Consider the following 19,269-nt stretch of genomic DNA (forward strand, 5'->3'; position numbering starts at 1 on the left):
TTCCTGGGCCGTCCCTACCAGAAACAGCTGCTTCCTCCCCACTGTCTGTCCTGCGGAGAAGTGGAGACTGGAGAAGCACAGGCCATCAGGGCAAGTCCACGGGGGAGGGTTCCAGAGCCACTGTTCTTTCAATTGTTCAATGAAGGTGTTCTTGAACTTTGTGTCACTGAAGTCGTCATCTTTTTTCTTGACTTTGGCCAGAGCCTCCGCACCGCCAAGAGGCCTGGCTGTCTTCTCAAGGGGAGCCTCCCTGATAGCCTTCCTTGTACTTGTACCCATCCTGTTCCCCTCTCTGGGCTACAGTGTCCTCTTCTACCAATATGAAGCTGGACTCTGATTCCCCACTCCCTGCTTAGTAATCCCAGCACTCCAGCAATCCCCAGGTGCCCATGCTGTCCCCTGGGTCTCTGACCAACAGTTTCCCCTCAGTTCCTTACTATGAGGGTTGTCTTCTTCCCAGGAAACTCAAAATGACCAGACCTGCACTTGTGGACTCAGTTCCAGAAGCTGTGGGCCTCTCCCAAGCCCTCATATCACCCTAAGAGTCTACAGAGCTTGACCAGTTCCTCCTCCCTCCTGGGCAGGAATGAGTGATGATGGGTGGCAGGGAGGGGCAAGGCAGAGCGCCTGCTTAGGTGACTGTGGGGGGGTGACTGCACCCTAAGCCCCTGAGCTGCCTTAGTGACATCTGTCATACTCTGAAGAGGAAGAACAGGCCCAAGCTAGCCAGACTGAGCGTGCAGAGCCTTACCACCTCTGTGGGAGGTAGCAGGGGAGCCCATCAGGCCTGGTGGGCCTCAGGTTCACAGGGGCCAGCTATCCTTGCCCTCGGGCTCCAGGGCATAGTAGGTGTGGTTTGCTGGAGACTGGAGTACTGAATGGCCAGCCCTATTGTCTGTCCCAAGAGAGCAGGCCCTGGCAAAAGTCAAATTGTTCTAATCTGATTTAACTTTCACCTTTTATTGGGCTAGAATTTCCCAACAGCTTTGAAACAAAACTTCTCATAGGATTTTCCCAGACTACCTTTAACTGTATTATCCATCTGTCCCTGAGTCATCAGAATGTTCCGCGACTTCCAGCGCACCAAGAAGAGCCCACTGGTTACCATCACTCTTTCACTGTCTGTGGAAACCTCACCTGTGCCCTCTTTCTAAGCGGATGGATCTGTAAGGGAAGGGCATTTGCTGAATGGAGGTCGAGGGTGGGGGCTGGGGAACAATGCTTATTAAAACTATGCACTTTTGAAAATCGTTATTGAAAACATTTCAATCTGCCTAATTTCAGTACCCTGGGGCAAGGCCCCATTGTAGTTACCAGACTGGAGGGCAGATGGGACCGCTTGGAAATCCCGGATGCCAGCCCCAGGGGTGGGGCCTTCATCTCACTGGGTAGGGATAGAAGTGGGCTGCCAGAGAAAGAGGTGCAGAAACCGGCCGAGGTGAGGTTGAGGGACTCCAGGAAACTGCTTGGCCAGACCGCCCGGGAGCGACGTGCTCCCGGGAGGGCAGAGGCGTGGCCAGAAGCCAGGCCGTCCTGAGCCTCCTGCAGCAAGCCAGGGGGCGACGGGGACACCAGAAGCACCGTGGCAGGGGGCCACTGGGGGGCGCCCGCGACACCGCGGATGCCCGCGCCCTCCGCACCACAGAGAGCCGTCGGGGGGCGCCTTCGTGGGGCGGGTCCCGGGAGCGCGGTAGCGAGAAGAGCGCCGCGGCGCAGCCGCTGTTCCCCGCAGATGCAGATGGAGTTTTGGTGTGAGCCGCCGGCCGGCAGGCGCGGCCCCTCACTCCCTGGGACGTCTACCCTGGCCCTGGCCCTTGCCTCCGCCGGGCTCCTGCTGCTGCTGCGGCCCCTGGGTGAGGCCTGCCCCCACGCCCCCCCCACCCCCTCGGATCTGGCCTCCACTTCTGATTCTCCGTCTCCTTCCACAGGTTGCGTGGGCGCCGGCGACACGCTGGGGGCACGGTCCACGGATGTCCCCGCCGGCCTGGATGCCCCATGTGCCCCCAGCGCCACCTGTCCCTCGGGCAGCCGTCGCTTACCCCGGCAGGTCACTGGGGGCAGCCAGCCGCTCAGTACTGCGCAGTACGCTGCTTCTAAGACCCCCGACAGCGAGTTCGTTCCCCGTGAGTACTGTGGCCTCCGTGTGGGAGGAGGTGCCCAAGCAGCCTTGAGGACCTAAGGGACAGAAGAAGCGGCAGGGAGAGCGAGAGGAGACCTTCCTTTCACTAGCGCTTACTGAGCACCTATTGGTGGGACCTCCCGTGCTGTTGAGGTAGGAGGCAAGGAGGTCGGCGGATCCTAGGCTGTGCTGTACATCCTGCCTTCCTGAATGGCCAGTGGGGACAGCGTCTCTCCTTCGGGCCCAGGCCCTGATCCGAGATCCCAGCCAAGGCCTCCCAGGGCCTCCAGCACCACTTTCAGGGAGCCTTCCCTTGTGTGTTTGGGGGCACACCCATAAGTGTTCTCTAGCAATGCCTTCCAAGCCGGTTGACGTAAGACCCACTTAAGGAATACTCCTCATCCTGGAACTCATTGATCAGAATTTCACTGTCGGAGGCAGTCTCACACTGAGGACCCCGCAGCACTCTGCGGTGCATGCTGCCGTTCCCTCTCTTGTGTTAGCCTTTACAGCTGCTGGTCATGGCCTACTCACATTGATCTCACAATCTACTAGTCCATTTGGAACACCTAGGAGTGGGTCTGCTGTGGTGTCAGATACATGCCTCTTCAGTTGAAAGAATTTTTCTGTAAAATCTTTTCCAAAGTGATTGCACCCGTTGACCTTCCCTTGAGCAGTGAGTGAGCAGTCTGGGGCTGTGATCCTCACCAACTCCTAGCATCAGGGACATTTAGTTTTGCCTGGCAGGTGGTGGTGAGCAGAACTTCACTGTGATTTAAATCCACGCTCCCCTGAGGACTAATGGGGCTGAAGAGCTGTGTTCATTTGCTGTTGGGATTTCATCCTCAGATGTGTGTGGGTTCATGCACAGTGCTCATTTTTCTCTTAGGTCATCTGCCTTTCTCTCGCTGAATCATAGGAGGAGGGTCCTAGAGAAGGAAGGAAGTGTCTTCTTGGCTGAAGTAGGGGAATCAGATGGAAACACAGATGAATTTGTGAAGGGCCTAGCCTAGCCAGAGCTGAGGCCTGCTTGACCAGGGCAATGGAGCCAGTGATGCCCAGACTGGTCAGCCCTGGGGCCTGACCTGTGGGACAGAGAGGGATGCCTGGGGGGTGCTGAGGCTCTTCTAAGGCTGGAGACCCCAATCCTCAAGTGAACAACACCATTATTTGATGACCGATGAAGAAGGAGAATCATTGGATGGGTGCAGGCCAGCTAGAGTGGTGGGAGATCAGGCTGAGGAGAGGGGAAAGGGAGAGGTACTGTGAGATGTAGCTGGAAGGGTCCACTCTTATCAAGCTCCTTTCACTTTCCTCCTCAGCCTGTGGCTTCTCCTATGAGCGTGACCCCACCCTCAGGGATCCGGAGTCCATGGCTCGGCGGTGGCCGTGGATGGTCAGTGTGCGGGCCAATGGCACACACATCTGTGCAGGAACCCTCATTGCCTCCGAGTGGGTGCTGACTGCGGCCCACTGCATGACCCAGTGAGTCGGGGCCTAGACAGACGGGTGGAAAGTCATGTGGAGCCACTAGGGGCCTCAGTCATTCTGCCAGCTGGCCCATCCGTGGCAGAATCCCATAATCCCAGCCTCACTCCAGCTCCTAGCAGGGTAGAGCTGAGTCCTGTAGATTCCTTCCTAGGAACTGGAGGCTTGCTCCCCTCAGCTGATCCCCTAGTCCTGTGCAGTCATTCCATAGATAGGAAATGAAGACTTGCAAACCACTGTTTAGGCTTCTTCCTCCTGTGCACAGAAAGAAGATTCTAATTCTTCTGTTCCATACTCTTTGTTTCACTTATTCCTTCCTTCATTTAACCAGTAGCCTTGACAGTCTTTGAAGCCAGGCCCTCTGGTAGCTCAGACAGTAAAGCGTCTGCCTACAATACGGGAGACCCGGATTCGATCCCTGGGTTGGGAAGATCCCCTGGAGAAGGAAATGGCAACCCACTCCAGTACTCTTGCCTGGAGAATCCCATGGACTGAGGATCCTGGTAGGCTACAGTCCATGGGGTCGCAGAGTCGGACACGACTGAGCGACTTCGCTTTCACTTTCCTGGCCTGGGCGCTGGTAGCAGAAGAGGACTGCAGCGCTCCTCTCAGGCTGCTGGGGAAGACAGACAAGAGTACAGATGCTCACAGTCTGGTCAGTGTGGAGACAAGAGAGCAGGCGTGCCCGTGTTCTGGAGCCAGGGGCGACCCGAGGGTCCCATCTGGCTGTGAGGGCTGGCCAGAGGAGAAGTGATTTCCACGCCTAAGGGCCACACTGAGAAAGAAAGCTAGAGGGAGGGTTGGATGATTGCACAAGATCTCTGTCACTTCTGGGATCCAGCATGGGTCACTGGACAGAGTCTAGAGTTTAGAACCAGAGAAAACTGGGTCCACATCCCAGCTCTACCACTTGCTAGCTGTGTAGCCTTGAGTCGGTCGCTTGAGTCTCAGTTTCCCTCTGCATAAACTGAAGGGTTGTTGTCAGGACTGACCACACAGTGTGTGTGTGCTCAGGGCCCCATTCACATCCGCCCTGAGGAGTGGGCTTGGGGACTCGAAGCAGGTGGGTGGCTTGCCTGGATTTGCTCAGAGTATAACAGTGTGGTGGAGTTTAGGGGGGTGCAGGCTGGTGTGGGGTTCCTGGGACTAACGGAGGACTCCCCTTGTCCTTCCTCTAGGAGTGACATTACCTTTTCAGTACGGGTGGGGAGTCCATGGATTGACCAGGTAACGAAGACTACCATCGACACCCTGGCGGAAGAGGTCATCGTGCACAGCCGTTATCGAGCCCGTCGGTACTGGTCCTGGATTGGCCGGGCCAACGACATTGCCCTCCTCAACCTTGAGCGGCCACTGCAGTACAGCAAGTATGTCTGGCCCATCTGCCTGCCTGGCTTGGACTACTCGCTGAAGGATTACTCCCTCTGCACCGTGACGGGCTGGGGAGCCCCCAGGGTTGATGGTGAGTCGGCACCTTCCTACTCTCAGCAGGGTGGAATGTGTGGGAGAGAACCTGGGTGCAGGCCAGGGTCTACCATGGACAGGAATTTCTGAGACACCTTCCCCAGGGAGCCCACCACCCCACTCCTGTCAGACTCTTATCTCTTTTTCCCTTTGAGGGTTTCAGCAGTGCATGTATCTAGGGGACCCAGATTGCCCTTGAAACCCTCAGGCCCAGGTCAGGGTATGTAAACAGGCCTTCCTTGAAGGCATAGTGGGCACAGAGTAATATCTTGCTGTCTGCACACAATCCCAGGGTATCCATGTTTTGAAGCAGAACAGGCAAGGTGAGAGGAGAAGGGATCTGTGTCTGTAACAGGCTCCCCAGAAGATCCATGTGTCTGGCTAAGGGCAGTCTGCACCTGGAAGCTGGGAGTCACCGAGAGTCCCCTCCTGTCTCCCCCGCTACCCCAGCACTGGCCCCCCATCCCTCATCATCCCAGTTTAGGAGCCCAATGAGCAGGAGTGCTGTCCCAGGGCCATCCAAGGGCCCATTTCCTTAGGAGCCCAGGAATGTCCGTCCTCTTCAGGGAAGCCCTGTCCCTTTGCCACAAGAGAAGTGTCCTTCCCTGTGGTCTCGCGGAGCCAGCATGCCTGAAAGCACCCAGGGTCTCCAGCCCGGGTAGGGTGGCTTTTTGTCATCCCTGCCATGGCCTGTTTGGTGAATAGTTGGGAATGGTTGGAAGCCACCTGTCCCCCGGAAGCTCAGACTTATGGACAGACACACACTTATGAGAGTGGGGAGGGGAGTGAGGAGTGCCTGGGACCACAGAGGCGAGTCTGGGGAAGCTCAGGGGAGGAAGAGGCCTTTGGGGAAAGCTTGAAGAAAAGGCAGGATTCGAACCTCAGATAGACTTGGTAGGCTTTGGGGATAGACAGAATGCAAAAGCCAAGATGCTGAGATCAGAATGAACTTGATGGATTGGACTCTGCCAGATGTGAGATCAGGTCCAGCAAAGTCAAATCCTGGGTAAACTGCTCCAGGGTCTCTGTATCAAGTAGCCTTTGGGAAGCGTCAGCTGGAGTGGTAGGTGGGCTAACACTGGAGAGATCTCCAGGGCTGCTGTGTGGCAAGGAGACAAGGCTAGAGGAGTGGCAAGGAACAAAGGGAGGATGGACATGAGGCCAGTGGCTGCGGGCGGGAGCTGAACAGCCAAGCCTGAATGGGGGCCCCTGTCCCACAGGTGAATGGCCCCAATTTCGAACCATCCAGGAGAAGGAAGTCACCATCCTGAACAGCACAGAGTGTGACAGCCTCTACCACAGCTTCTCCAAAATCCCCTCTCTGATTCAGATCATCAACTCCCAGATGATTTGTGCAAAGGACGTCGACAGGCAAAAATTCTGCTACGTGAGCATCTCTCGCCCTTGCTCGTTTGCCTCCAAGGGCACCTGGCCAGAATTGGGGTGAGGGGCGCAGCAGAGGCAGGACCTGTGGGGAGGAGAGAGGGGCCAGGGATGAGCAGGGGTGAGTGAGGAGGAAGATGAAGGAGGGGAAATTTGACAGGGAATAGAGATTGGGGGGAATGAGAGGAGAGTTGGAGAGGGAGAGATGGGGAGTGGGGATGGAGGTTGGAGATGAGGGAGGAGGATGGGAAGGGTGGGAAGATGGAAGGTGGATATTAAAGAGATGGAGGATGGAGAGAGAGGAAAGGTGGAGTCTTTTAAGGAAGGTCTCCTGGGTCAGGACTTTGAAAGAACCTCTCAGCTCTGAGACACTTGGAGACTGCGCAGAAGGTTTGGTGAGGGCACCCTGCTTGTTCCTGAGCTGGATCAAGTCTCCTTTGGACCACATGTGGCCTCCCTTTTGTTCCCCACCCCTCCCCACAGGAGATAAGTGCTGAGCCCTTGGCCTGTCCTGTGCAGAATATATGGCACCTGGTGGGAGTGGTGAGCTGGGGCCCAGGCTGCAAGAAGAATGAGGCTCCGCCTATCTACGTCCACATCTCCTCCTACCAACAGTGGATCTGGGACCGCATCAACAGGCAGACTCTGCCAGCCCCATCCCGGGCCCTGCTCCTGGCACTCCTAATGCTCCTCAGCTTCCTTGCTGCCCTCTGACACTCGTGCTGTCCCTGGGTGTGCCCTCCCTTGCCCAGACCCCTCCTCACCCTCTTGTCTAGAATGCTGCAGGTGCAGTTCTCAGCCCTCACAGGCAGGGCAGAGACTAGATGTTCAATTAAATGGTTCTCTTCCCCGTGCCTCCTCCTTCCTGGGCCTGCTGCAGTGGGAGATGAGAGAACAGGGGTGGATAGGTGGCTCCAGGCAGTTGATACTGCAAAGGGCAGAGCCTCAGCTCCATCCAAAGGTTCAGGGTGGCTCCCGCAGAAGGTGGAGGGAATGTATGGGGATGATACTGGGGTCAGATGATTTAGGGCTTAGAATGTACTGCCCAGGCTGATGCTGGGGCTGCCAGGACCCAATGTGAGGCTGGGCCTAAGGGTGCAGCTCTGGACCGCGGAGGTGAGTGTGTTCTCCTTGACTCTGGCCCATCTTCTGGCCTGTGGTTGAAACATACTCTGTCATCGCCCTGAAGCATTGTAGTAAACTTTGACCTTCCAACCCTGTCCCCTGCCTGGACTTGGGGCAGATGCCCACTGGGATCAGACATGGATAATGTCTGATTAGCAGATATCAGCAGATATGCCTGTCCTTAAATGGCTAGTGGAGACCCAGGTCAGAGCAGGGAGGCAGCTGGTGGGGGAGATATGGCCCGGGCCTGGACTTACCCCAGGCATTACCAGTTGCTTCTCTGACTTATAGTGGCCCCTGTTCCCCTGGGCCTCTGCTGCCCAGCCAACAGAAGGGCTCTGGCTTGTATTGGTAGAACGGTCTTTACCAAAACCGTATGTATGAGAAGCCCACAGGCTGGACCCCTGGGCAGAGCCAGGGTTCCCACTTGGTGGTGCAGTGAGTACTCAGCTTCCACAGCAGGGCCTTCTGTAATCTCTGCCCCGCCCTCCGCCATGGCCCTAAGAGCTGGTGCTCCTTCCCCCATGTCAGCCTGGTTCCCTCTCCTCGTGTAATAATGATTTAGATTCAGGCTTGACTCCTCTGTGTCTCAGGCACCCATCTGTTGACACCAGGAAGTGGAGCAGAGGCAAGCACAGAGCAGGCAGTTTCCTTCTTGGTCCTGGTGCCCTGCCTCAGGGCTGAGCCCCACTGGCCGCCACTGACCCTCTGCCTCTCGGCCCACCACCTCTTCCTCCAGCTCATCTGAATTCAGAATGGGAGAAAAGTCAGGAAAGGGAACGACAGCCTGGCCTTCACCGCCTATCACTGATCACTGCATCGCCCTCTACCTAAATGCTCCAGGGATGGGGTACCTGAGTGGTCATCTCAGGTTGCTCAGGTATGAGAAGGCACTCAGCTTTATTTATAAATCTCTGCAGGCTGCAGAGGCAGTGTGAGCTTTGCCAGCAGCTCCCCACCCCCCGGCTCGGAAACCTCCAGTATCTCCTAAGTCTCCAGGCCCAGGTCTGAGTTCCTCAGGTGATGTTTGCTGCATCTAGATACACCCCACTCTGCATGTCCCCTCCCCAGGGGTCCAGTCTGCAGGTCAGGTTTGAGCCTTCACCTTCTGGTCAGCAGTCCTGTTTCAGACATCGTGGTTGACAGGAGAAGAGGAAGCTGTGCTGTTATATTCAGGAAGTGCAAAGCAGGCTGCTGCCTCCATCCCTAACTGCCCCTGTGGTGGTCTCTTGAGGCCCTGCCACCACAGCTAAGCCTAGAAAGGGCCCCAGGACAGCCTCAAGTCCCCACTGGCTTCTCAAATGTTCCCTGGATTCCCAAGTTGGGTCCCAGGTGCCAGCTGTCTTCTCTTCTTTCTCTGGTCCACTGGCCTCAGCCTTTTGCACTCCTGGAGCCCCAAGTCCTGAGCCCTTGGGCCTCATGCTAGGCCCTCCAGCAGCCTCAGCTACATCACAGTAAGTAAGACAAGTGCATCCACTGCCTGGAGCTTGGTATCTGCTGGGCTGGGTATGCTGCCTCTGGTCCTTCTCTGATCACTGCTCTGGGCCAGAACCCATGCCAGGCTTGGGGCAGCCCCTCACCAGCAGGGCTGCTATCCAGCCAAGTCCGAGAGCCTCCTGCTGCCCCTGCTTCCTCCAGTGACCCTCTCCCTCCTTGTGGGCAGCCCGGTGTGGCCTCACATTGTCCCATCCAGGCCGGCCATCCCCTTCCAGAAGAAAACCCACATCCCATCACCCCTTAGCCACAGCTGTTCTTGGCAGAAGAGACAGAGGCATGTCTGGGTGGGTAGAGGCCACTTTGGATCTACAGAGGGACAGGGTCTACAGACCACCTCTGCTGAGCGGCCACGTGGACGGGGTGAAAGGAGTTGGCGTCCAGGCCAGGAGGTGGCACATCTGGTACAGTTTTGTCCTTGCTCCTATAGGCTCGAGAACAGGGTGCTGGGCCCCTGCAACTCCTTCTCTACAGAGAGAGGGTTCTCTGCAACCTCTGGGGTCCATGTGTGAGCTTGGAGTCTAAGATGTCTGGACTGTGGCAGGACCATGAGCCCTAGGGCTGGCCAGCCCCAGCCGCCACCTCCAGAAAGCTCTCCTCATTTCTCTCCTTTCTTCTTCTTGGCCTCATTCTTCTCATCCTCCTCTACCTTGATGGCCACTGTATCCACACTGTCCTTCTTCTTCTTCTTCTTCTTATCCTCTGTGGAATAGAAGGAAAAGGGTTCAACAGGTGTGAAACAGCATCCCAGGACCCACACCAGAGCCTCCCAGTCCAACCCTTCATTCCTTTTTCCTTCCAAACCACTCCTACCTGCAAAATAGCTTCTTGTTTTCCCTGCCTCACCCTGACCCATTTCTTTGCTCTGGTCTCCAGAAACCGCGATGAGTCCCCTCCCTGAACCAGGTGGAGGGGAGGAACAGGGCACTCTGAGTGGAAGGATCAAGGAAATGGCCAGCTTGGCAGGCTTGGGGGTTGGCGGGACTAGGGGCCAGGCCTGCTCACCTCCAGGGATTTCTGTGAGCTCGTTGAGGGGTGGCACAGTCTCCAGTTTGTCCGTGTACATCTTGGCTGCCTTTCGCTGCAGATACCGGGCTTCAATCTCCTTCCGGGTCCGTGGCACGCGGCAGTTGAAGACACAGCAAAGAGTGATAACTACAGGGAGGACAGAGCAGGCTTGGCAAGGGCCAGAGCTCAGACACCCCAGGACTGGCACCCAAATTCCAGGCCTGTCTCCATCTATCTATGTGGGTCTCACCCAAGAGTCTCTCTTCAGGAGGTTCCACATTTTGACAAAACCCCTGTGGGCTCTGAGGTTTTCAAAATATCTTCTCCTGAGCAGGGCTGGCTTTAGGTGGTAGGCCTGCTCTCAGAAAGGCCTTGTGCTTGGTCTGATACTCTGCTGTCACTTTCTTGAAATTCTTAATAGTCTTTGGACAGAGATCTCATGTTTTCAGTTTTCACTGGTCCCACATATTATGTCAGTGATCCTGGCTCAGGGTGGGGGCAGGTCTTTCTGGCTAGACTGAGAGGTCTTGGACGGTACAGCCTCCAGGAGGGTGTCCTGTCCTTGAAACCCAGGCCTCTGGGCTCCTGGTTCATCCTCGGTTTTCCTCCCCAGGCTCTTGAGAGCACTTCAGACCCCAGAGGACAGGCTGCATCTTCCTCAACCTCCCTGAGGCCAAGCCAGGGCTCCTCCTGGCTGTGAGAGGCTGCAGGAGGGCATAGACCTTGCCCTGGGCGTTCACCTCAGACAGAGTTATTCCAGGAGTGGTTTTCTGGCTCAGGGCACAAGCTGGGCCCACGCAAGCTGGGCCAAGGCATGGAGCTAGCCTGTCCAGGGCCGGGCCGGGCAGGGCTGCCGGGACTCGGCTGGACTGAGTTTATTTTTTTAAGGCCCCCACAGTCTGACCACCTTGGCCCCAGCCTCAGGGGGAGGGGACAGAGCTGCTTCCTATTATAAATCAGATGACCAGACATAACTTCCTGGCAGACTCCTAGAGGCAGGAGGGCCAGGCAGGACAAGCCAGGCCTCTTTTTGGGGAAGATAGATCAGACCTATGTGGTCTGGGAAGGAGCACCCTTTGGGGTCATCTTGTGCAACTTCATCAGCCAGTATTATGGCCCCATTGAGTCTTCCCCAGACTCACAGAATGAAAGAAAAAGTGAATGAGATGGTTTCAAAGCTTTTGGGACTCAGGACAGGACTCCTGAATGAATGGACAGGGTGTCAATAGCATCCAGGAGCACATGGTGGGGGACAGTCGTGTGAGGGCCCTAATAGTAGGTCTGACTGTGCACTGCTGCCCAGGGATGGACCTGGGAAGACAGTAGGCTTTTCTTACCCAAAGAGCTGGGCTCTGGTCGCCTCCAGACCCCTGTATGCCAGAGGTCCAGGGTTGGTCCCCCACCCCCACCCTGTTGGCTTGAACCACCTCTTCCAGTTACCCCATCAGGTACCTTCTCAGGGCCATGCCTGGGCTCTCAGCAAAGGCTGGTCCCAGTCCCTGGGAGGCCTGGACTTTAAAGGCAGCACAGCCACAGCTATTGGCAGTCAGAGCAGGATGGAGGCGCTGCCCCTCACTCCGGACCTGTCCCACCCAGCCTGGCCTGCTTACTTCTCTTCAAAGGAGAAAAACAAAGTTTCTTGGACAGAGTTCCAAGCCCAGGAAGAGGCTGGGGATAGGAGTCCCCAGGCTGGCGGGAACCAAAGAGGCAGCCCCATCCAACTCCATCCTCTCCACAAGGTTCTGGGGGTGATGCTCCACTAACAGCTGTACCACCGAGGCCCAAGCAGACAGGGAAGTGGGAAAAATGTTTCCTCCCCAGGAGACTGGAGCCCCAACTCCTAGAGTCCTGCATAGAAGGTAACAAGTGCTGACCTATTACTCAGAGGCCTTTGGGACTATCCCTTACCTTTTTCCAGGAAATAGGGTTAGGAATAGAAGTCAGTCTGTGTAGTTGAGGTCCAAGGGCCTCTTTGGGCCTGACACTGCAACTTTCCTATGTGCTTCTAGGCACTTCCACCATCTTGGGCCAAACAGAGCCCGGGAGAAACCATTGTGTATCTTGAGGCCCCATGGTGCCCTCGACCCGGCTCCTTGGGGTGCCCCAGAGCTGCTCTTTGGACCTGCACCCTGGACTGCTCCTGTGGCCCCTGCAGGCAGAAACCTGTTTCTTGGTACTGGGGGGTTGTTTCCCTCTCTGAACACCTGGCTGGGGCTGCAGCCACACCTGTCTGTCTGTGTGGCCTCCACTCAGAAGCCTGACTGCTCACCAGCCTTGGTTAGGAGCAGAAGGCAGCCTTTTGCTCACCTCCTCCTCCCACCCTGTGAAAGTCGCTCAGTCATGTCTTATTCTTTGCAACCCCATGGACTGTAGCCTGCCCGGCTCCTCTGTCCATGGAATTTTCCAGGCCAGAACACTGGAGTGGGTAGCTGTTCCCTTCTCCAGGGGATCTTCCCAACCCAGGAATCAAACCCAGGTCTCCCACATTGCAGGCAGATTCTGTACCGTCTGAGCCACCAGGGAAGCTCTCCCACCCTAGCTGTGAAGAGAGTGGGGGTGGGGGGTGGGGTGGAAGGGCACTTCTGGTGCCAGGAGAAGCACATGCAAAATCGATGTCCTTGTCTCCCCTGGACCCCCTACATCTGGGTGGGCCCTTGTGGTCAGCCCTGCCCCCGGGGGACCTCATCCCAGTATAGCTCCTCCTAGAACTTAAATGCCCCTGTAGCCCCTGAGCCAGGGTGCACTCAGTAAACGTCTTAGAGGGGTTATCTGAGACCTGTGTGGAGGCCGTTTTCTCCCACGTCTGCCCCCACTGTACCTCTCCTCGGAATGCCTTGCTAGCTGCCTGACACAAACCTCCATCCATCCTACCCATCTACAGCTTAGAAGACCCCTCCTCCATGAAGCCTTTACTGGGGGAGTATATTCTTTCCCTTTACTGCCTGCGCCCCCCCGCCTTTGACCCGTGGGAATCTCTTTGTGCCCTGGTGGCCTCTCCCATCCAGTCGGCATTTCTCAGCCCCTCTTTTCCCAACTCCAGACCCCAACTCTGGAAGGACAACTGAAAGGAGCATCACAAACTGGCTTCTATTGCAACTTCGCATCAAGCAACTCCCAGATCCAAGAGAGGAAGGGAGGGGGTCTCCTGTTTTTCACTGAGGTGGGTGTGAGTCATTCCAAGGAAATGGTATTTGACAATGCTAGGTTTGCAGCCTGGGAGCCACATCTGCTGGGCGTCTGGGGAGCCCTGGTGCTGAGCTGTAGCCAAGGGTAGCCTTGTTGGGGCCCCTGGGTGTGGGTGTTTTAAGCTGGCCAAGCTGCAGGAAAAGCATGAGGAGGCCAGCGATAGGGAAAAATGACACGTCTTCGTCCTGGTTCAGTGGAGTCCCCTGTAATTACCATAATTGCCGTGTGGCTGCATCCCCCGTCGGGCAGAATACTTCAGGTCACCACCAGCCTGTCAGCCCTCCACAGGGACTTTGTGTGGATCAGGAGGTGCCAGAAACCACAGAGGGCCTCCTGTGGGCGCCAGGCCTGCTTGCACTGCCCGGAATTGCTGCTCTGCGCCCCTGGGGGGTGGTGCTGGGGGGTAACGGGGTGCTATGCTCCCACTGTGGTATGGCAGCAGCAGGGGGTAGTCAAGGGGGGCAGCCGCTACTTACTGATGGACAGCACGAAAAGCGAGAAGATGCCCACCACGTGCCACAGACGCATGTCCCAGAACACCACCGTCTCCTTGGTCAGCGGGGGCGGCTTGGGCTTGGGCGGGGCTGTGCTGGGCTGTGGGTCGGGAGAGAGCAGAGTGAGCCAGGCAGAAGCCAGGGGCAGGGACTGGGCTGAGAGAGGCCCAGGTCTCAGCGAGGACTCACTAAGTCCGAGCATTTCAGAATCTCCCAGGATCAAGGGTCTTAGACATTCATAACCAACGCCGTAGACCTTGGGAAGTTCCGGCCTTAGAGCCAGAGAAGAGGGCAGAGAACCTAAAACCATGGAGCTGGGAACTGGGGAGTGTGAGGGTGGTTAATGCTTGGGGAAACCGAACCCAAGGGGCAAATGTGGATGGTTTGTTTCAGTCAGGTTCAAGGCCCTTTCTCTCCTCCTGCTCCAGGCCTGGGCCCCACACAGGCAGATGGGGTCTCAGGACCAAGGCCAGAGACAAGGCCCGTACTGCCCCGTGGTATTTTTTTCTCATGTCCCCCCAGTGTGGGACAGGGTGTGGAACTGCAGTCAGGGCTTCATGACTCTCTTACTTGACCAGGATCCCCACCAGGTGGCCTCAGCAGTTGCCTGTCCTACCTGAGTCACCTTCTCTGACCAGAAAGCTGGGCCAGAATCCTCACCAGAAAGAAGGACTAGGTAATTTGTCTGAAATGCAGTAGCGACACCTGGAGGTCAAAAGCTGGAAGCACCGCTGGAGGGATCATGAGCACTGCGCGCCTCTTCCCACCTTCCCAGCGCCACACCTCCCTGTCCTGGGGTTCTGAGGAAGGAGATAGGGTCATATCCCTCTCAGCCCCCCCAGGTCAGGGACATGGCCCTGCTCAGGAGGGTAGCAGTGAGACCTGTTCCTGACCTGTGGGTCTGAAAGGGATATGACCCTATCTATGTCACCGAACTTGGCTAAGGGGTATGGAGGGGTACTTGGAGGGAGAGGGGACCCCTCTGGGGCATCAGTGCAATGCCTTGCCCCTCGATTAGCCCCAAATAAGGACAGACAAGAGGAGTCTCTTCCAGCTCCCCGGAAAGGAAAGGCAACCGTCTGTCCAGCCTTTCCCCTGGTCCGTAAGCCTGGATGGAGCACCTACCAAAAGCCAGGTACCTCTGCACCTTATGGACGCCACCCTTCAGCCTGTACTGGGGACACTTGGAGAGGACCAACAGCCTGTCCCAGGTAACCAAGAAGGTCTATGTGCCCAGGACTGGTGCATGATTCCCGGCTTTCTTCTCTTAACCAAGGTGAACTGGGGTAGGAGCCTTCTTTTCTTTAGTCCTCAGTTTCTCCATCTGTAACTTGAGTGGGATGGTCCCAGGGGTCTCTGAAAGGCTTCCTACACAACCTGAGTGGTAAAATGGACAAGTAGACACCCTTCCTCAGCATCATCCCAGGGCCTGGACCCATCTGTGGGGTCAGACACGTGTGTGTGGGGTTGGGGCTGGGCACTCTGAGTACAGGGCACATGCGGCCGGAGTACACATGCATGTGGTCAGGCACACATCTGTAGTCAGGGCCAAGGTCTGGGCAGTGGCAGGGTTGCATGGTTCTGACGCTCAGTGTGTTGACCCAGCTGGTTGTAAGACTGGGAGATTCTGGGGGCCATGGTAAAGATCTCAGACTCAGAGCCTGGGCAGCCAGGAACTCACTTCTGACACTTTCTTATTCCAGTTTTGTTCAAGACACCCTGATAGGGTCTTGGGTAGGGGGAAACAGGTAATAGTGGGGCATCTGTTTGTGGTGGACACTGCTGGGAGTCTGAACTCTGAAGCTTGGGGGCCTGGCCTCCATCAGAATTTCACAGGCTGATTGAAGGGTGATGCCTGTGGGTAGGGTGAATGGTACTATGGACCCCAGCCCCTCTCATCTTTCTGGTACTTCCTTGGATCGCCTGGGCTCAGCCAGGCCCTTGTTCAGGCTGTAGGCAGATGGTAGGCAGAGAGACTCAAAATGCAATTTCCCTTGATGAACTGGGAGAAGACGTTTTCCTGGGGACCGAGGGAACAGTCCTTGACTCAGACCTGAGTCGACCCCCTCTGTCGGGCTTCTCCTACACCCAGACCAGCTCAGTTTCTGTACCTGAGGCCTCAGGGCAGCTGATGGGGGCCTAAGTGCACTCCATGGGGCTCAAGCCAGCATGACTCCCCTTACAGAGACACCAGAGCTGACATCTGACTCCAGCCCAGCCTTCTGATCACACCCCCTGGTCAGCAGCAGGCACAGACTAGCATGGGGGTGCAGGGCTCTGTCCCCACGTACCTCAGACCCACCAGTTCAGGGGTGTCCCCTCAGACCCCAGAGATAAGGCCCTGTCCCCCCTCTCCCATCCTGCTGCCCAGCACCTGCCTCTTGAAGGGTCTCCGGGGTGCTTGACTGTCTCGTGCACTTCTGCTCTCCCCACTCTGCCCCTGCCCTCACAGGCTCCTAGCCCACTCTTCCCTGGCCCTACCTCTGGCCTTCTCCCTCTGGCTTGCTGCTCTAGAATCCTGGGTCTGGTCAGCCTCATCAGCTCCCCTTCCCGGCTCAGCAGGAATGGGGTACAGGGAGGCCAGCCAAGGGGGCTGCAGATGGCTCCCACCCTTCCCTTTCTGGCCAGCCATTCTTTTCACTTCATCCTGGACTATCTCAGCAGCTCCTTCCAGTTCTCCCGAGTATGGGCCCTCTTCTAATTTATTCTCCTTCCAGTCCAGGACTCATCCTGATTCTCCTCTGCTCAGACACCTTTGCTAGCTCCCAGTTATCACCAGAACCAAGTAAGACCCCGCGTCCCTGGGCCCTGCCCTGCCTGCCCCTCCCTGCGATGTGGAGTCAAACTCAACACATGGCTGCTCTGTGAAGGGTGTCCTCGTCCTCCTGCCTCCGTCCCCCACCTGCCCACCTCTGGACACCAGAGTAGAGTGCAGGGACTGAGTGTCCCCCATCAGACACTCGCTGACGCCAGGCTGTATCTCCAATCAGACTGGGGAACCCTAAGGTCAGGGTGAGTCTCCCCCATCAGAATAATGTTCCTGAGATCGGGGGCTGTGCCTGCCCATCAATGCAAGGACACTAAAGGTGGGGCTGAGTCTCCCTGCATCCTGGAAGCGCTTGGGATGGACTGTGTCTCCCCATTAAGTCAGGTCACCTAGGGCAAAAGAAAGGGGAAAAGCAGCTTCCCGTCAGAAAGGCGCCGCCTGGCTCTGCCTGGACGGTGACAGCCACCCCGAACCCCTCCGCGCCGGCCCACCTCACCTCCACCAGCTGCCCGGCGACCCCTGCGAGGCAAACCCCCAGGGCGGCGCCGCCCAGCGCCCAGAGGAGCCCCGCGCCTCGTCGCGGCCCCGCCATCTTCGCGCGCGCCGCGCTGCTCCGCCGCAGGTCGCAGGTCCGGGGAGCCGAGGGACGCCAGCCAGGCTGCCTTGGCCGGGTGACTGCCCCTCGGGCAGCCGGCGCTCGGCGCTGGCGATCTGGTCGCAGGCAGGCTGCGAGTGAGCATCATTTATTCATCGTCGGTGTCCGGTTCCTGGGCTGCCCGCCCCTGCATCACTCCGAGTGGAGGGCCCGCCCCCCTCCGGAGATCACACTCTAGACTCCCCATTCCTCTAATCCGACCAAGACCGACATGGGGCTGGAGTGGGTGGGAGCGGGGACAGGTTGGGGTCAGGTCCTTGGACAACAGGTTCCCCCCTTCCCTTACGCAATCGGGCCTCAGTTTATTCATTTGGGACAAAGGGAGGGGCTGGAATCTGCCGATCTAGGAGGCCCTTCCCATTCTGACGTTCTGAATTTGAAAAACCGTACTGGACCCAGGTGGGGTGGGGGGTGGATGGCTTGGCAGGAAGGTTGCTATGGCGACAGGCGCTTAGGGATGTCCTGGGCTCTCTGGGCTGGCTTCCTGCCCAGAGGCAGCTCTGGTCACCCTGGACACCAGAGCCAGGGGGAGGGGGAGGGGGAACAGGGGGTTATATGGTCAGAGCAGCCAGCTGCGGGCGTGACAGAAGGTTCCTGAAGGAGCCAGCATCTGTGGCCTCACAGGACAGGCTGGGCTCCCCCTGAAAGGGCTGGAAGACCATGTTCTGTTTCCGATTGATCCTCAGCATCTGCCCCAGCCTGAGCTGTGACTCCCACTCCAGTCTGAGCCATGACCCTGACCTCACACTGAACCTGGCCCACACTGCACTCTGGTTCTGACCTCAGGGTGAGCCTTGACAACCCAGGGATTTAAGGAGGATTGGAGGAGCTGTGGAGACCTGGGAGGACTTTGGAAGAGAAGTGGGGAGGCCTGTGACAGGGAGATGCCTCTGGTCCATCCTCACCCTTCTCTCTTTCCTTCTTTTGTGGTGTTATTAATCTCTCTGCTGAGCGCTAGAGAAGCAGCCAGGTGTTAGACCCCTGCATTCCTCATCCCCAAGGACACCAGTGGAGACCTGTGCAGGTTGCGGTGCTTTGGGCCTCGGGCCTGCTGTAAGAACGGGGAACCCTGTAGATCCAGAGCCTTTATGGTTCCTGCCTGGTGGTGCCATGTAGATGGGCAAGAACCAAGGCAGGCTGCAGCAGAGAGGGGAGGGCCAGCTGCAGATACCTACAGCATCAGGGCTGGGACACGCTGGGCAGGCAGGAAAGTGGGAAAGCCAGCAGTGAACCATGATGGCTGTCCCAAGGGGTCCGTCGAGAAGACCCTTGACAGTGGCTGGCAAAGTCAGGGGACTGAGTAGGCTGGGTCACCTCATCCTCCCCAGGTTTTGCCCTGATCAAGCAAACAGGAACTTCACCGAAGCCCAAACCACTTGCTGTAGCTCTCTGCCCATCATTTTGACCAGCTAGGGAGGTTACCCATGGGACATGAGGTCAGAGAGGCCTTGGTTGGATTGGGCTGAGGTTAGTGAGCCTAACAGTGGCCTTGGGTAAACTATTACTCCTCTGTGCTTCGGTGTCCTCATCTAAGGACTGGAGAGGGCAAAGCTCTCATCACAGGGCTGCTGGGAGGATCATATGATCTAACAATTGTGGGAGTAATGAGTACAGTCTGGCTTGCCTTGATGGGATGGCTCAGCCCAGGAGGGAAGGGCGTCATTGCTTCTTTCCATCCAGAAAGTAGGAAAAGCCCAATGAAGAAATCTGAAAGGGAATACAATCATGTGTGTCCCTGAGATGGCCACTGTTCCAAGTGGGCTCTACCTCTCCTCAGGCTGTTGAACACAGCTGAAATCTCACTGTATGCCATTTATCAATATACCTTTTCCCCAGAGGTTGTTCCCAGTACAACATCCTAGATCTTCACCTTCCCTAAACACAGTGTCAGTACTGTCATGCAGGCTTTGGAGTCAAACGGACTTAAAATAACAACGTGTACCCAAAGGTTTAGTGTAGTTTTAAGCTTTAATAACCTCAGAAGTATAAAGCTATAAACTTACAAGAGACCCCACTTGAAAGTTTATTTGAAGTTCCTTTTCTGCCTCTGAAGATGACAAAACTTGACCAAAAATTAGTTATCCAA

The 19,269-nt window shown here is 56.7% G+C and overlaps 2 protein-coding genes across 2 annotated transcripts; one reads left to right on the forward strand and one right to left on the reverse strand.

Annotated features, from left to right (window-relative positions):
- Window positions 1–1,621: 1,621 nt before the first annotated feature.
- PRSS50 (serine protease 50) lies at window positions 1,622–7,168 on the forward strand. The gene is made up of 6 exons (XM_065935045.1): window positions 1,622–1,853; window positions 1,929–2,123; window positions 3,442–3,604; window positions 4,786–5,069; window positions 6,292–6,458; window positions 6,938–7,168. Exons 1-6 carry the CDS (start codon window positions 1,622–1,624, stop codon window positions 7,166–7,168), a joined length of 1,272 nt encoding a protein of 423 aa, XP_065791117.1.
- Window positions 7,169–8,535: 1,367 nt separating this feature from the next.
- Window positions 8,536–17,153, reverse strand: TMIE (transmembrane inner ear). Its single transcript, XM_065935393.1, has 4 exons — window positions 17,025–17,153; window positions 13,744–13,861; window positions 10,079–10,228; window positions 8,536–9,775 (listed from the first exon to the last, which is right to left on the reverse strand). Exons 1-4 carry the CDS (start codon window positions 17,118–17,120, stop codon window positions 9,672–9,674), a joined length of 468 nt encoding a protein of 155 aa, XP_065791465.1. The 5' UTR covers window positions 17,121–17,153; the 3' UTR covers window positions 8,536–9,671.
- Between the last annotated feature and the right edge of the window lie 2,116 nt (window positions 17,154–19,269).

Source organism: Muntiacus reevesi, chromosome 4 (genome assembly GCF_963930625.1).
Source record: "Muntiacus reevesi chromosome 4, mMunRee1.1, whole genome shotgun sequence".
Lineage (NCBI taxonomy): Eukaryota > Metazoa > Chordata > Mammalia > Artiodactyla > Cervidae > Muntiacus > Muntiacus reevesi.

Coding starts and splice junctions, on each gene's coding strand:
- PRSS50 (XM_065935045.1), top strand. CDS start 1,622: ATGCCCGCGCCCTCCGCACCACAGAGAGCCGTCGGGGGGCGCCTTCGT. Junction 2,124..3,441: donor CGACAGCGAGTTCGTTCCCC/GTGAGTACTGTG, acceptor TTTCCTCCTCAG/CCTGTGGCTTCTCCTATGAG. Junction 3,605..4,785: donor GCGGCCCACTGCATGACCCA/GTGAGTCGGGGC, acceptor TCCTTCCTCTAG/GAGTGACATTACCTTTTCAG.
- TMIE (XM_065935393.1), bottom strand. CDS start 17,120: ATGGCGGGGCCGCGACGAGGCGCGGGGCTCCTCTGGGCGCTGGGCGGC. Junction 13,862..17,024: donor TCGCCGGGCAGCTGGTGGAG/GTGAGGTGGGCC, acceptor CCCGACCCACAG/CCCAGCACAGCCCCGCCCAA. Junction 10,229..13,743: donor GCTTTTCGTGCTGTCCATCA/GTAAGTAGCGGC, acceptor TCCTCCCTGTAG/TTATCACTCTTTGCTGTGTC.